At 35.9% G+C, this 16,013-nt stretch overlaps 1 protein-coding gene across 2 annotated transcripts; it reads left to right on the top strand.

Annotated features, from left to right (window-relative positions):
• The first annotated feature begins 572 nt into the window (after nt 1-572).
• On the top strand, nt 573-15,620 carry LOC129003053 (uncharacterized oxidoreductase MSMEG_2408/MSMEI_2347-like). 2 transcript variants are annotated; one of them, XM_054431263.1, is made up of 8 exons: nt 573-880; nt 6,789-6,905; nt 10,582-10,659; nt 11,319-11,426; nt 12,212-12,330; nt 13,756-13,923; nt 14,205-14,409; nt 15,398-15,620. In XM_054431263.1, the coding sequence occupies exons 1-8, from the start codon at nt 766-768 to the stop codon at nt 15,538-15,540; spliced, it is 1,053 nt and encodes a 350-aa protein (XP_054287238.1). In that variant the 5' UTR covers nt 573-765; the 3' UTR covers nt 15,541-15,620. The 2 variants fall into 2 exon arrangements, with proteins under 2 accessions (XP_054287238.1, XP_054287239.1); XM_054431264.1 differs by lacking the exon at nt 573-880 and adding an exon at nt 4,577-4,628.
• Nucleotides 15,621-16,013: the final 393 nt, after the last annotated feature.

Below are 16,013 nucleotides of genomic sequence, written 5' to 3'. Positions count from 1 at the left end.
CGATTGATATATTATATTATATAGGTTAATGTTAATAAACCTGTTTTCTATCCTGATTGATGTGAAACAACAACAGGCTAATGGATTATATAAACTTATTTGACAAAAAACGCATGAAAAATCAATTTATTTAATAATTTTTATATTATTTTGAGAATATCTTTTAAACCAATGCATATACGGAAGAAATGAATATGACCATTCTTGTAGAAAATTTCATCATCTTTATTTTTATAATTTACATTTTTTCCGTACGATGCACGGTTTTCAGTGTAGAAGTAAAAAACTAAAAAATGGGGTCTTTCCCCCCCTCCCCCCGCTGAAGCAGCAGGGCCAGGGGCGGGGACTTTTGGTATTTTTATCTTCTAACTACCCCGAACACATTCCCGCAGAAAAAAAATTTCCCCCTCTCCATGTCCTCTACAACCCCTTTATTGACTGGACTAGTAAGACTAATTTAACCGAACCAGGATAAAATAACCGAATTAGTCTATTCAGCATCAATAACCGATTGATTCGGTTATTTTCATTCGGTGCACGGTGATTCCCACCACTAACTAGGTACTAGGTAGAATGAATATTGAATAGTAATAGTAGCCTAAAAGTAAAGTAAACAAATTTATTGTAATTGTTTTTGTTTACTTATGTTTCGGCTTCGGTTTGATTGCGATTGCATTGCATTAACTAACCAATTAAATCAACTAACTGTCATTGTGTTAATCATACATTGTCGAAGCTAATAGTTTAGATAAACTTATAATGTAAATGAAACTTATTCAATTTGCTACTATTTCAATAAAATTGGCGAGAATATTTGTCAAAATAATGGAGTCTGAGCCAAAACCTCAGTGCAATTGCTTCGGTGAATATCAGGAAGAAGGTTAGTCGTAAGCTAGTACTGTAGCTTATTATTTCTTTCTTTGTTTATTTCAACGGTTTATCAATTATTATATGCTGGTGGTTACAGTATTATTTAATAGGCTAGTTAAATAGTTATTGTCTATTGTCTATACCTTAAAATTAGGCCTAGTTTATTTTTTCACCCCGTTTAGGTCTACCCTATATGTCGCGACCTTAGAACAGTAGGGTTCCAAAAGGGTCAAGCAAAACTTTTCAGGAGAGCCCTTCAAAGTTTAGCATTTTAGAAATAGGCCTAATACTTTCTAGTCTTGGGATATCACCAGTGTTGCCAATTGCCGGGGAATTCGTTTTCATTCCATACATTTTCCGGGGTTCCGAAATTTCTGGGGATCCTGGTTTCACCTTACCTCCATCAAAAATTGAATAATTCTATGCGCCCGGAAATATTTTAACTAGGCTAAGTTAGGTAGGCTATCTTACGAAAAAGTCCAGTAATTTTTAACAATAATTTCGTGGAAATCGACTTTAAAGACAGTATGGTAACACTGAACATTTGATACCCTGAACTAAGTTAAGGATGGCTAGGTTGAGTTTTTAAGGTTTTGATTACCGTACTCTCTGGGTTGAGTCTCTTTTTCTTCTCCGGCCTAAGCGCAACTCCTTGCATGGCAAGGAAAAAGCAGCTGATGTGATGATTAGGCTATAAGTAGGCCTAATGTTTATCGATTATAATGAAAGACTGTAGGCCCAACAAGTTTTTTTGGTAATACCTTTAATACTGAACTTACTTAAGTTATGTTAAGTAACTTATATTTACCATTTACCATAGATGTCTTCTCCGCCGTCCTTGTAGACAGGGAAATCGTCAATTTCTTGTAATAGTGTATGTGTGTGAGAGTGTAATTGAGCATTGCTTTCCTAAGTATTTGTTGTTTGGGTTATATTTGTGTTCGTTGATAAATTCAGTTAATTTTTAATATGGTCGTTCAATTAGGTATTGTTTGAGTTGTTTTTTAAAAGCTTTATTTTCACTTATTTCTTTGAGTTTTTTTGGCAAGAGATTAAACATTTTGATCCCCATGTTGTTTGGAGTTTTGCTGGTTTTGTTTAGCCTATGGTAGGCCTACCCTAAGTCTAGGTTTGTTTTGTGTCTGATGTTGGAGTTGTGACATTGGATTCTGAGTTGGGGAGGATTTGATTTGATTGAGGTACCGTAATAGTTTCAAAAAGGTTAAGGGAGATTACAGTTAGGATTCGGTTTTTGATAAAAAGAGGTTTGCAGTGGGCTTGTGGTTCATCTTGATCAATTTGTTCTATTATCCAAATTGCTTTCTTCTGTGAGGTTATTATTTTCTGGATGTGGATTTCATTTGCAGAGCCCCAGGCTATTATGCCATATCTGATATGTGATGAAAAAAATTGCATGATAAGCAGTTATAGTGATTTCTTTGTTTGTTAGGCTTCTAATTCTTCTTAATGCATATACAACTTGTGACAGCTTTCCACCTAGTTTTAGAATTATTGCATTTTTATCACCTTTTCTACAAAAATTAGGCTATTTTAAGCACCTTTGGCACTTTTGGGGGAAATGACTAGGCCTCAGTAGGCTACGTTAAGATATGTCACCCTGAAAATCGCAATTGAACATCGCAAAAATGAAAAAACACTAGAAATCAATGATTTTTGGGGCTTGAAAATGTTCCTTTTTACAATTTTAGTTTAACTTTCATGTGTTTTTTTTTATTTTTTAGTTTATTTCAAACGCTTTTTGTGGCGGGGGTATTTTCCATTATAATAAGTAGGTAGGCAAAACCAAATTCAAAGAGTAAATTTAATTTTAACCAGGTCAGTAAAATTTCATTTTTGTAGAACGCATTTCCTTGAATTGCAACTCAAATATAAATATTAACATTAACTAGCTGTTACCCACAGGTTTCACCCCGTTTGACTTCATAAGTATTAATAAAACTATTGATTGGTTAAGTTAAGCTGAAATAAAAAAAACAGAATAGCCTACAGTACGATAATACAAATAAAATAATCACACCTGATTTTAATAAGGTAATGATTTAAAAGAGTAACACAAATAAGTACAGCTGAGGTATTTTTAACATTAGGTTGCCTATATGAAAAATTCCCTTTGGAAAGCAATTAGGCTACGACATTATAGGGCAATTTATGAAATAATGGATAGTTTTGCGCAAGGTTTCTTGTCATGACGAACATTTTAAGTATATGGTTTATGGGGGTGTGACTTGTAGTTTTCTCAAAAGTTCATGGGTACTTTGGGCTTTCCTATAGATTAAAATATCCAGCTGATCATAATGTAAACAATTATGTTCTTCATAAGGATAACCTGGGAACTTTAAAAGCGTCTGGGGCAGAGCAAGGCCCCACTAGAAAAACAGGCCACGCTGCAGCACAGGCAGCGCAACACTACGTCACAGTGGTGGATAGTTGTACTAAAATCTTACCATTAAAATCTTACAAACAGCAAGCTTGTTTATTTATCTAAAACATATGGGAATGGCAACAATGAACAATGAATTTATCAATGAAATCCATCCACTAGTGTGACGTCATGGATCCTGCAGCATGGCCTGTTTTTCTAGTGGGGCCTTGGGCAGAGCAAGGCCTCACTAGAAAAACAGGCCATGCTGCAGGATCCATGACATCACATTAGTGGATAGATTCTGATAGATTCACTGCCATATCCCATACGTTTGAGGTAAATAAGCTGGCTGTATGTCAGATTTTAATAGTGAGATGTTAGTGTTTTGCGTAGCATATTTAATCTTTGGTACAACTATTTACCACTGTGACATAGTGTTGAGCTGCCCGTGCTGCAGCATGGCCTGTTTTTCTAGTTGGGCCTTGGGCAGAACCCAAGGGACTTTTTCAAGGCCAGTTTGAAATTCTACGTAACACGCTCTTTCCAATGAGATGTCAATAGTCAAAATCGGTTTAGAAATGGTGGAGGAGTTCAAAGGACAAATTTCGTGTTGGTGTATTAATTATAGATCCTATTACAGTAGACTCCTTCTTATCCGGACTCCTTGGGACCGAGGCCAGTCCGGATAACGGGTTTTCCGGTTAAACCGACGTTCAAAAAAACTTATGTAGGCTAATCCAAATATTTGACTTTAATTTAGGAGAGCATTGTATTTAGACACGTGATCACTGGTCTCAAATCTTTCCCACCAGAATAGTGTTTCATTACCACCCACTTCCTGCTGATCTAGTCCGGTTAAACCGATGTGCTGATAAAAATTGTCCGGTTAAAGAGATGTCATTTCTGCCGAGTGTAGTCCGGTTAAAAGTTGTCCGGTTAAGAGGGAGTCTACTGTAATGTGATGACAGATATTATATACCCAGCTTATTTTCTTCTTAAAATTTCAATGTTAATGTCATAAAATTTGAAGGAACGCCATCAAGAGTTTAGTTTTACATAGGAGAGTCTAGGAGGCAACATGATGACAGAAATAAATAAAAACATCCAATTAATAAATAGACCTAAACAAATCATACTGATGGCATATGTTTTTTTTTTAAATATACCTTGACCTATTAGGTAAGGTTATATCAATCTAAAAAAAATAGTGCATATGGTACCGTAAAAAGTGTCTTTCTTCATTAAATAATATTAACTTAGCCTAAATTTTGTTAGACAATAATCTGTCTTGAGTCCTCAAAATTGTCAAGTTAAGTGATTAAAGTTTAGATTTGAACCATGCAAAAGGCAGATAGAGCCAATGTAAAGGGTGAAGGTAATGAGTTGTAGGCTAGGCCACCTATGTACTTTTTTTAGTTAAACTTTGTTTATTAGGCCTAAAGATTTAGTACCTTAAACTATTAAATATGAAAAATATTTTATCTGTTAAGAGTAGGCAAACTTTTTCTTTGGTTTATAACCTGTTATAACTTTTTAAGGCTTTCTGCAAAGATAAGTAGCCTAAGTTATATTTTTAACAGATTTAAGATAACACTTTGAACCTCAAGTATTATTTATAGATTTAATTTTCTTATTTATGATATTTTTACTTATCTAGATGGGCAGCTAATTTGTTATAACTTTACCTAGTAATCAAAAGGTTGCGAGTTCAATCCTGAGAAAAGTCAGTACATTATGGTAGAAACTAGACATAGCTGTCCTTTATCATCGGGCTTTTAGTAAATGATCAAGGAGCCAGCCAAAGCATAATACCCTCGCCACAGCAAACCTGCAGGCTAATTCCATTGCCTGATTGGACTTTCAATTAAATCTATATTTAAATAAAATTAGGTTTAATGGGTACCCAGGTTTGCTGCTATATCATGGAGGAAAATAAAGTTTTTTTTATCAATAGCTCAGTATAAAATAAATAAATTTGCCAAGTTTGATCAAAATATATCCATAAACTAGCAAACCCAGTTGCAGTGTAATTACAGTTTACTTATTCTCTGTAAGAATAAAATGGAAATTTTAAATTTACTTTTTTTCCATAGTCAATAAAAAAAAACCTTTAATACCGGTATAATAAATTATGTGTTTTTAACCTCTTTAATATGGTTTAGTGGGAAATTGGGAGATTTTTTGTTTCGGGGGTCAAAAATGAGAAAAACTCATTTTTACCCCAAAACCCCCTCACAAAACCCCGCTACCATGGTCCGGTCATGCTGGTTTTCAAACTCATCCAAGCTCATCCCGCCCTACATCTTTAAGCCAAATTTCATCAAAATCGGACAAAAATTACTCAATTTATAATAACGTTCAAGGACGAATATGTACAAATTTGAACGAATAGTGTTTTTGGCCTCTAGGGACATTGAAATGAAAAGTATGTACCAGTCCTGGCTTCAGGTCTTACCCTGCCACCCAAGGCAATGACTACTTAGGGAAACTATAGGGAAGTAAACTGAAATAATTAGTGAGAAAGAATTTGTGTTCTTTGAAATAGTAAATTTAACACTATCACAGAAAAAGACAAAAGTTAAGGTTACATGGTCCTTTCTTACACTTGACCTGTATAAGTTTCTGCAGAAAATCCTACATAACAAGTTAAAAAAATAGTTTTTTTGCAGAAAATATTTCTGTAGAAAGTCTACAACCTTATTTTATGCAGAAAAATCCTCAGTTCAGCAAACAGTAACGCTACAAAACGTGTCATGCAAATAAACTAAATCTGCTATGTCAATATTCGGTGCATCGATTGTGAGTAAGAACGCATAGAGTAACCGAATTATTAAAGCGATTCAGTGTAATAACATTAGGCGAACTGATACGAGCGTTTAAAAACTTATTTATTTCCAAATATTCATTGAAACTACCACACATGTGTTTATTTATTTTATACTATTCTAAGCCTATTAATAAGAGAAAAAAAACACACTTTATTAGCCTCCCTGTAGCAGCAAACCTAAGTACTCGGTTAAACCCAATGTTATTTTTATATATTTAATTGTATTTTGAATCAGGCAAATGGAAATTTGCTTAGTTTGCAGGTTTGCTGCGGGGGCGGGGTTGAGCATAGATTGAGTACCTTAGCACAGCAATCTATAAATTTTTTACTCTTATAATCGTATGAATCATTCTGTGTGTTTTTGCACACTATCCCTGTTAATGCTAACTAATCAACAATTCTGTATTAGTTTGGTCACCAACTTGGAGGTCCCTTGTCACAGGCTGGTTAATAGTATGAAATAATATTAAAAGATCATTTATGTTTCAATGCATAAGTATGTGGCTGATAAGTAGATTTTTAAGGGATACAAAACTAGCTTACTTGTTAAAATCATGGGCCTTATACAGTAGATAGTAAAAAATCCCATATAATTACACTGATGTTTCTTTCTAGCATAAATTTTCTTCAGAGAGTATGTTGTGAGAGATAAAAAATGAATAAAAATAGTTCTCTCACAACTCTAATTAAGGTGTACTATCTTTTCAGACACTGGTCGGAGACCTAATACATATGTTGGTGTGCTCGATGTTTTGGACACAAAGAAACGAGTGATAGATACGAGCGTTCCTCTCAACAGCGGGACGTCCATGCCAGTCATCGGGCGTAAGTCACTGTTTAACTAACTATTGTTTCAGCTTAACATAGAAAGGAATTAAGCTGCATGTCATTTAGAATTAAGATCAAAGAATTGTGCACTGAGGGTTAATTATTGTCTTGTTTCTGTTTTGTTATTGCTCTATTTATTTGTTGTTAGTTTTATATTGTTATTGACGAAAGTTGTTCTGAGAAGCAGTATTTGTACTGAGAAACGCTTGATAAATAAAGGCATTTTTATTTATTTATTTTATGTCGGTTTAGCCTTCAAAAATGTAAAAATTTTCATAGAAAAGTGTTGTGACTTAAAAAATCTACATTCAGTTTAAAGCTTATTATGATTTTAGAAATAATTTACAATTTATCCATTTTGTCAACATACACTCCAGTTTTTCTATGTCGACTTGAATTAGACATCTCCACCAAACTGCCAGACATGCGAAACTCATGAGTCGCACACCATAATTTTTTTGTTTGTTTATTGTTTGTTTATTTTGTATACGGCAAACACCATTTTACATTTAACATTGCAATTAGGCTATATACTACAGATGGCCAAAAAAGATTACATAATAATACATGCGACCATTACAACTATCTCCTATACCCACACTCAATTCACAAAACAAAGTTGAGAAAATAAATATATGATAAATATCACAGCAAGTGGCAATAAAAACTAGTTAACAATAACATGCAGGAACAATAATACTATAAATATTAACGAAGTAGAGACCAAATACAAGCAAACCCAAAATTATGAAACACTACAAAATAAATACATAGTATGGCGGCAAAAACAGCAAATTTACATAAGCGAACAATGTACAAAAGGTACGGTAAACTCTGAAAAAAAAAACTTAACAATAAAGGCAACAACAAGATATACCATAAATATTAATAAATATTAAAAAGTAATGCACAGAAGTGAGGGGAGTCGACGGCCCCAACACTACCACACACTCTTGAACCACACACAGAAACATTGCACTCACTGGCTCGGAAGTGAGGGGAGTCGACGGCCCCAACACTAAGTCATCGCCACACTCCTAACGAAAAAGCTAATAAAAAAATCAAACATGCACATGCTCCTCTGACGAGAAGAAGTTGGTTAGCTCTTTCCTAAGACGATTCTCGGAGAACTGAATCAGGTCGATGTAACTGGGCAGGCTGTTTCCCAGACGATGAAGGCGAGGCAGAGCACTGTGGTAAGAGTACAGTGTCGAACAATGAGCTCTCTCAAAGAGTCCTCTGGATCGAACCACCCGAGCACAACGAAAATCAACCCTGCTCAGCAAATCTGGTGAATCGACCGAGGCTGTGATGATCTTCCTTAAGAGCATCAGATCAAAGATTTTGCGTCTCGAACTCAGAGGAAGAAGTCCAAACCGACGTTCCATCTCATCCAGTGGTACTTCAAGGTAGCGAAAGCCCAGACTCACTCCAAGTACTCGGAGAAATTTTCTCTGTACACCCTCGAGAAGATCAACATGGCATATCAGGTATGGTGACCAAACTGGCGAGCAGTACTCCAACAAAGGGCGGACCAGCTGCACATACAAAGTCCTTAGGGCATGAGGTGAAAACCCATCTCGAGACATTCGGACAACAAATCCCAGAGCAGAATAAGCCCTCTTACTTATGTTTCTTAAGAGAGGTTCAGGACTTAGATTCGAGGAAACAGTTACTCCGAGATCTTTCACTGTAGAGGATCGGTGGAGAGTCGAACCAAATAAGGTATAGTTGAATACCGTTACATTCGTGCGACGAGAGAAAGAGAGTACAACGCACTTAGATATGTTCAACTCCATCTCATTCTCCGAGCACCACCTCAGCACATTGTCCAAATCACTCTGCAGCTCCTCACATTCAAAGTCCGTTGTTACTTCCTTATAGATTTTAGCATCGTCTGCAAACAGCAACATTCTTGAATGCTTGACAGCATGGACTAGGTCGTTAATGAAGATTGAAAACAGTACAGGACCCAAAAGAGAGCCCTGTGGCACTCCAGATAACACAGGAAAGGCTTCAGATTCAGACCCATTATATCTCACAATAAGGCAGCGTCCACTAATATAGCTCCGAAACCACCTCAGCATAGGTCCAGCCACTCCCAAAATACCAAGCTTTGCCATAAGGTGATCATGGCTGATTCTATCGAATGCCTTCGAGAAATCTATATACACACTATCCACCTGGTGGTTTCTGTTGAAAGCTGAGATAATGTCGTCATGGTATGTTATTAAGTTGGTCGTTGAGGATCTGCCACTATAGAATCCATGTTGAGCTGTAGACAGAAAACTTCTGGCAAAGAAAGACAGCCGAGTAAGAACCAGAGACTCAAACACTTTTGCAAGCGTTGGCTGAATCGCTATAGGCCTGTAGTTCTTGATATCCGAGGGATTGCCACTCTTTAAAATTGGTACAACGAAGCTTGTCTTCAGTCTATTAGGCTGACACCAGATGAAAGAAATGAATTAAAGAAGATTGTTATGTGCGGTGCAAGAATACAGCTACAGTACTTGAGTAGCGATGGAGAAATCTCATCAGGTCCTGCTCCTTTATAGTTGGCCGAGACACAATTCAAACTCTCAATCTATGGTCATGTCTCCTGGTCGATGACCGCTCGGCTATTCATAAGACCCAACTGTCTATTTCACTAACAACACTAGTCAAACAAAAGCCTAAGTGTAATAACTCTAAACTTGACCCTCACAGATTCAGCTCCCATTTAAAAAAATATTGAGCAATTCTTGTTAGGTTACAAACTTGCGTAGATTTTGTAAAGTGGGAATTTGGTCACTTTTTCTATTACAATCCTTAGAGCTCAAAGGGTTAATATTTCAACAGCTATAAAGATATAGTTATAGAGATTATAATATAATATAATAGGTTACGTACCTTATTCCGTCTTCAGTCTTAACTTAGTCAATGCTGGATCACTAGTTTCGGGAACAAAGTCCCATTATCAAATCCTTACTTAAAACATCAATTGAATATGGTCAAATATCCGACGTAAGTCTTCATCAATGTATGCATGCAGGTTGACGACACATAAAGTTTACACATTTTACATAAATATAGTTACAAAAACAATTACGATAGGCCGGCCACGTTGAATACGGGACAAACCGACGCAGGTTACACGGCGGACACGACAGAACTATCGTCGGTTTGTCCCGTATTCAACGTGGCCAGCCTATCGTAATTGTTTTTGTAACTATATTTATGTAAAATGTGTAAACTTTATGTGTCGTCAACCTGCATGCATACATTGATGAAGACTTACGTCGGATATTTGACCATATTCAATTGATGTTTTAAGTAAGGATTTGATAATGGGACTTTGTTCCCGAAACTAGTCATCCAGCATTGACTAAGTTAAGACTGAAGACGGAATAAGGTACGTAACCTATTATATTATATTCAATTATCAGTCTTGGTGGCAAAGATGTTTAAAAAAGAGATTATAAATCTTATTTTATCAATTTCATTACAGAGCTTTTCCAGTCTTTGTTTATCAATTATCCATCATGGAGATGGAGACGCCAAGATGAGATGGAGATATTACATGTATTTTAACCTATGAGGGTGAATCTCTTCTACCAGAAAATCAATGTAAAGAGTGTAGGCTGAGTAAATTGTATTTTATTCAACTAGTTAAAACTCTTAATGCTGTTTTCAGTCGGAACGTACCTTGTAACCGAAAATCAGATCTACGATGTGTTGGACGAGGGATTGAAAGCTGGTTATAGACACATTGGTAAGTAGACACAATAATTGTGATGTGATTAAAGTTTCAAACCACTAGGGCTAGGGCCTAGTTGATTATTTTTATTGGTATAAACTTTGCTTGCTAGATTCTGACCTGTTTTTTACTACCTATTCTCCTCTGTTTTTAGCTAACCACACCAATTCAAAATCATGCAATGTCCAAAAAATATAATTACCTAACATTCTTGTAGTACAAGCAACCATCCGTTAATGTACTCTAATGTTTATACTGTTTTGGTTTTTTTTAAGAAAGTCATATTTTTTAAGCTCAACATTTTGTTAAAATAGTGTTAATTATGCATTGTATTTTATGGGTCGTGTTTTATTTGGCCCAGCGTTAATATTTGTTGTTGGCAGTTTGGCAAAAAGTATTTTAGACACGCAACTCACCGGGAAAGATTGTAACAGTGTTGCATGTATGAAACTTTGCTTTCCGCTCCGCTTGTATAGTTAATACCTAATTTCCTACCCTTGAAATATTTCCCATTATGATGTTTTAGGAGCGAGCATGACTAGAGCGCAGGACTTTGATCTCTGAAGTCTCAGGTTCAAATCCAGTCAAGTACCAATGGATTTGATCCATATGTAAAACGGCTCTGGGCTAAAGCCTACGTTTGGGAAAAAAATTAATGTATTTTGTTGTGTCAGACACGGCTGCAGTCTACCACAATGAGGAGGCCATCGGTGTCGCTCTCAAAGACCTTCTGCCCAAGTACAACCTCAGGCGGGAGGACATCTTCATCACTACTAAGTTGTGTGAGTAACAGCTTCTACTTTATATCAGTATACTACTTTATATTACCTCAGAAGAAGCCCGTAAAAGGGGCGAAATATCAGTGTAATGTGTACTTTCTATGTGTTCTATTGACATCCTGGGACTCTTCATCCAGGTGAGTTAGTTGTGTATCCTTCCTTTCCCCCTCAATAATTATTCGAAAGCCAAGTTGTTTTTTCCTCTTTAAAAACTACTTTATAGTAGGTATTTGAGGAATTACTGGGAACATTTTTCATCTCGAAAAAAAAGTTTTCATAACTTTGAGAAAGAACCTAAAACAAGATTAGTACTCAAACTTGACTTATGCTAGTTGCATTTACTTTTGAACAATGATGTAGACATGGCATCTACAGGGAGCTCCTGTGGCCATAGTTTTTTTTTTTTAATATATTGTTCAATCACTAACAATTCCTCAAGTAACATCAACTTGCCAAGAAATGTACTTTACAAAATGAATTTGTTTAGTTAATGCAGTATATTTATTCAAATTGTGCTTTAATTTTCGGATTTCCCAAATATAAGTGTAGGTATCATGGTAAGACATAGACCCTGGAGCGATTTACTTTTTTGCTTTGAGGTTCTCAGGGCCATCCAATTTTGATGAAATTCTAATGTCTAAAACACATTTTCAAATGATTTTGTGAACCAGCATGGACTATTGGAACACAGTGTTATAAGGGAAAATGGTTTTCCTGTTTTCAACCCTCAAAACATTACACTTTGCAATGTCTTTCTGAACCATTTTGAAGCTATATTCTAACTACAGCCCCTCAAGACCTGTCTGAGCAGAGGGCCAGAGTAGCTATCAACAAGTCTCTGGCACTGCTAGGAGTCTCCTATCTGGACCTGTATCTGATCCACTGGCCCGGAGCGCAGGGTGTGCAGGTAATATAACCACTCAACTCACGTTATTCCATTAACTTTTTACTGTTCATGAATTTCTTTAATTTATTAAGTGTATGGTACATAGACACTTTAAGGTTTTTCTTTGCTATTATTATGTTCAGATTGTTGGTTGTTGAATGTTATTTAATTAATAACAGAGTAGTAGGATGATTAACATTGTGCTTTTGTTATTGAAGTTTTAAGTAAAGATTGTAAATTTTTGGCTGTTTATTTATTTATTTATTTATTCATGCAACAAAAAACATAATAATCAAAATACATTTCATACAAAGCTACAAAAGCCTTAGTAGGCTTGTCCGCAGCTATAGATAAGAGTCCAGTTCAAAAGTCCATTCACAAAGATTCCAGTCAGTTTCTTATCTGGTACAAGCTATTCTCCCCATCTGTTGTATCCCCAGGCTGTTACGCAATAGTGAAACCAATAAGTCAAGGGGATTGTTATATACTATGTGAAATTCAAGGAGACTCTGAAGCGAATAACTACATCGTTGCTGTGAGCAACATTACTTAGACGGTTGAAATAAAAACCAAATAAATCTGACGCTTTTTTCACACACTCGTCTTAAATCCGTAGAGACCATTCCAACCAACTGTACTACCGTCTGACAGATTTATTCTTTATTTGGAACGAAGTCCACCAGAGCTTCATAGAGAATATTGGCACAGAATTGAAAACAGTGGAGAAGGCCACTCAATTAATCATTAGGCTTTTAACTAGGGATGGACGGGTCTCAAATTTTGAGAATTTTTTGGGAAATTTTAAATCTTGTTCTACAAGATGAGATTTTATTTTGATTGACATATTTTTGAGACGACATAAAAAAACACATAAAAATGACTGCGGAAAAACATAAAAATGCCTGCGGAAAGTCAATGCTATTGCAATACAGGAGCTTTTGTTGTTGTGTTTCCTTTGCAAAGGCCTTCTTATTTAATATATTCTTTACATATAAATATTGCTTTAATTGTTTTAACAATTTTTTGTTTTGACATCAGAAATTATGAGAAGTTTTGTTAAGTGTAAGCAGTGTGGGACATGTTTTACTACCGGTACTGTAAACATAGCCAACACAAGACTGGAAAATTGTTACTTGTGACTGATGTTACAGGCTGATGTTTTGTATTTTTCGAAGTTGAACTATTTCATAACTTTACTGATATCACCATGTTTTATTGATTTTTTAAATAAAAGATTTTAAATATTCCTGCCCATTACTATTCTTGTACTATTATTATGAATTTTTATATGGAATGAAAAATCTTGTCTCGTCTCTAACTTAAAATCCAATATCATCCATCCCTACAACAAATTGTCCAACAGCTAATATCTTTCAGCAACAAAGCACATCTATTTCACTCCACTCCTTCATCTTGCATATTGGTTTATTCAGTGATTGTGTGTAGGCTAACAGTCCAGACAACGCACGGCTGCGGATTGATGCGTGGAAGACGATGATACAAGCACATGACAGAGGTCGTGGAGCTCTGAGAGCGATCGGTGTCAGCAACTTTACACCCAAACATCTAGAGCAGATAATCAAGGCTACTGGGGTTGCCCCAGCTGTCAATCAGGTGATCTTAGTTGTTTAGTGGAAAACTTAAACTTTTTATTGTCAGATAATCCCCCATTTTGTCATTTTTTTTAAAGAGTATTTGTAAATTTTTACTCTCTTTATTCTCACAAAAAACTGTTGTTGATGAAGTAATTGTTGACTGTAAAGCTGAATTAAATTGGTTCAAAATAATTCCGATCACAGTGATCAAGGATTACTTAATGCAGATAAACCATTTCATACAAATATGCTAGTTTAACATTAGATTTGTGAGATTACAACAATGTGGTTGTGCCTCAGGTGGAGTTCCATCCACATTTCCGTCAGCCAGACGAGATGTATGTGGTTTGTCAGAAACACCGTATACTGCTGCAAGCGTACAGCTCACTGGGCGGCAACAAGAACATGAAGCTGCTGACAGAGCCAGCTGTGCGCGAGGCGGCTGCGGAACATCAGGTGTCTGCTGCGCAGGTACTGCTGCGGTGGGCGCTGCAAGTCGGATACGGTCAGTTTCTGTATTCACTGTTCTACAAAGCGTTTAAAACGCTCATCCATGCAACAAACATTCTGAGACCACACAATCTGTGGAGTATGTTTTAAAAGTATTCTGTGAAAACTTCAGCTCCCTTTGTAGGAACCAAATGCCCTTCACGTGTTAAAAATGTTACCTATTTTTTATGTTTCAAAACAAAACCACCGTTCTTTTACTGTTTTCAAAGTATCGTTTTTTCATTATACTACCGTTTTGTTTCTACAATTTTTAGGGAATTGAAGTTTGCATGGAGTATTTTATAATTTGTGTAGAGTGTTAAAATGTCCAATGCATATAAACTTCTTTCTCTGTCAATCTGTATCGGCAAAAATGAAATCAATTTCTATAGCATACCCCCAATTTCTGTGAAAGGCCAATTATCCAAATTCAGAACCATACGAATGTGGTACAGTCCCAATTGATTAGGATAATACTCGTTTTGTTCAAGCCCTAGGCCTGGATTTTCAATTGTAGAAAAAGGAGGATAGCAGCTAGCTTAAATTGAAAGTGTAAGAAAATACACTGTGCACACAAAATTTCATCCCCTGAGGGACTTTGTCAAGTGTAGAGAAAGAGTTTACAAATTAGGATAATAATTGGATTTCTTCTGTATCTAAAAGCCCTGCGGCTCTCTCAGATCATGGTGGAAGAAAAAAACATAGGTGTGCTATTCCCGTCAAATGCTGACATCACTCAGATTACAAACGCCGTTTCACTATTTAGAAAAAAATAAAAAAATAACAATGAAATCAAAACAAATATATATTTATATGGCAGTTACAATCAGGTGATTAATCTATTTATAATCTGGGCGACGTCAGCCTATGACGGTAGTAGCACACATATGTTTTTTCCTTCCACCACATGCTCTCAGGTAAGCTAGTTACTCCTATCCCTATCCCAAAAGAAACTCTTAACTGTGCATAAAGACAAGTCTAATGTTAGTGTTATGTGTTAACAGCTGTGATACCCAAGTCAGTAACTCCCGACTATATTCGCTCTAACACCCAGTTGGACTTTGTACTATCAAGTGAAGAGATCTATAACATCTCCTTGCTCTGTCGTCAAGAGAAGTACGCCTGGGATCCGTCAACTATATTTTGAAATGCTTTTCGCGTATTTTCTAACGTTGATTTGTATATTTATATTATTTATGAATAAATGTATTTTTATATAGGTTACAACTGTGCAATTTATTTACTCTTTGAACTCTATGGATTATTTATTGATACGTGCACATTTTTACTGAGGGCTCACATAATGATAAGACCAAGTGTTACAAGTTAGTAGTGGACACAGTAAGGTAAAGAGTAGTAATATAGGTGATTTGAGGTGTATAGTCCGTTCACAGAATTAAGGCGGTTTGAGGGTAAGTTCCCCCACCACTTTTGTACTGCTTAATGTATGTTCCAGCTGTTTGAAGTTTTGACAAATCTCAGCTGTTGAGCTATGTTTTAATTGCAGGATCAAAAAGTGGAGGGGATAGATTTCTTCCCCTAAAACCGCCTTAATTTTGTAAACGGAGTATAACAAATAATTCACACATCCTGTACACTTCCACCCGAACCATCCACGGT

The sequence above is a fragment of the Macrosteles quadrilineatus genome, unplaced genomic scaffold (assembly GCF_028750875.1).
Source record: "Macrosteles quadrilineatus isolate MER2022 unplaced genomic scaffold, UCM_ALF_1.0 Scaffold_9__3_contigs__length_116548681, whole genome shotgun sequence".
In the NCBI taxonomy this organism is placed as follows: Eukaryota; Metazoa; Arthropoda; class Insecta; order Hemiptera; family Cicadellidae; genus Macrosteles; species Macrosteles quadrilineatus.
Note: the sequence above shows the minus strand (reverse complement) of the source record. Positions and strands in the feature narration are given on the sequence as shown.

Coding starts and splice junctions, on each gene's coding strand:
- LOC129003053 (XM_054431263.1), top strand. CDS start 766: ATGAAACTTATTCAATTTGCTACTATTTCAATAAAATTGGCGAGAATA. Junction 881..6,788: donor CGGTGAATATCAGGAAGAAG/GTTAGTCGTAAG, acceptor CTATCTTTTCAG/ACACTGGTCGGAGACCTAAT. Junction 12,331..13,755: donor CCGGAGCGCAGGGTGTGCAG/GTAATATAACCA, acceptor GATTGTGTGTAG/GCTAACAGTCCAGACAACGC.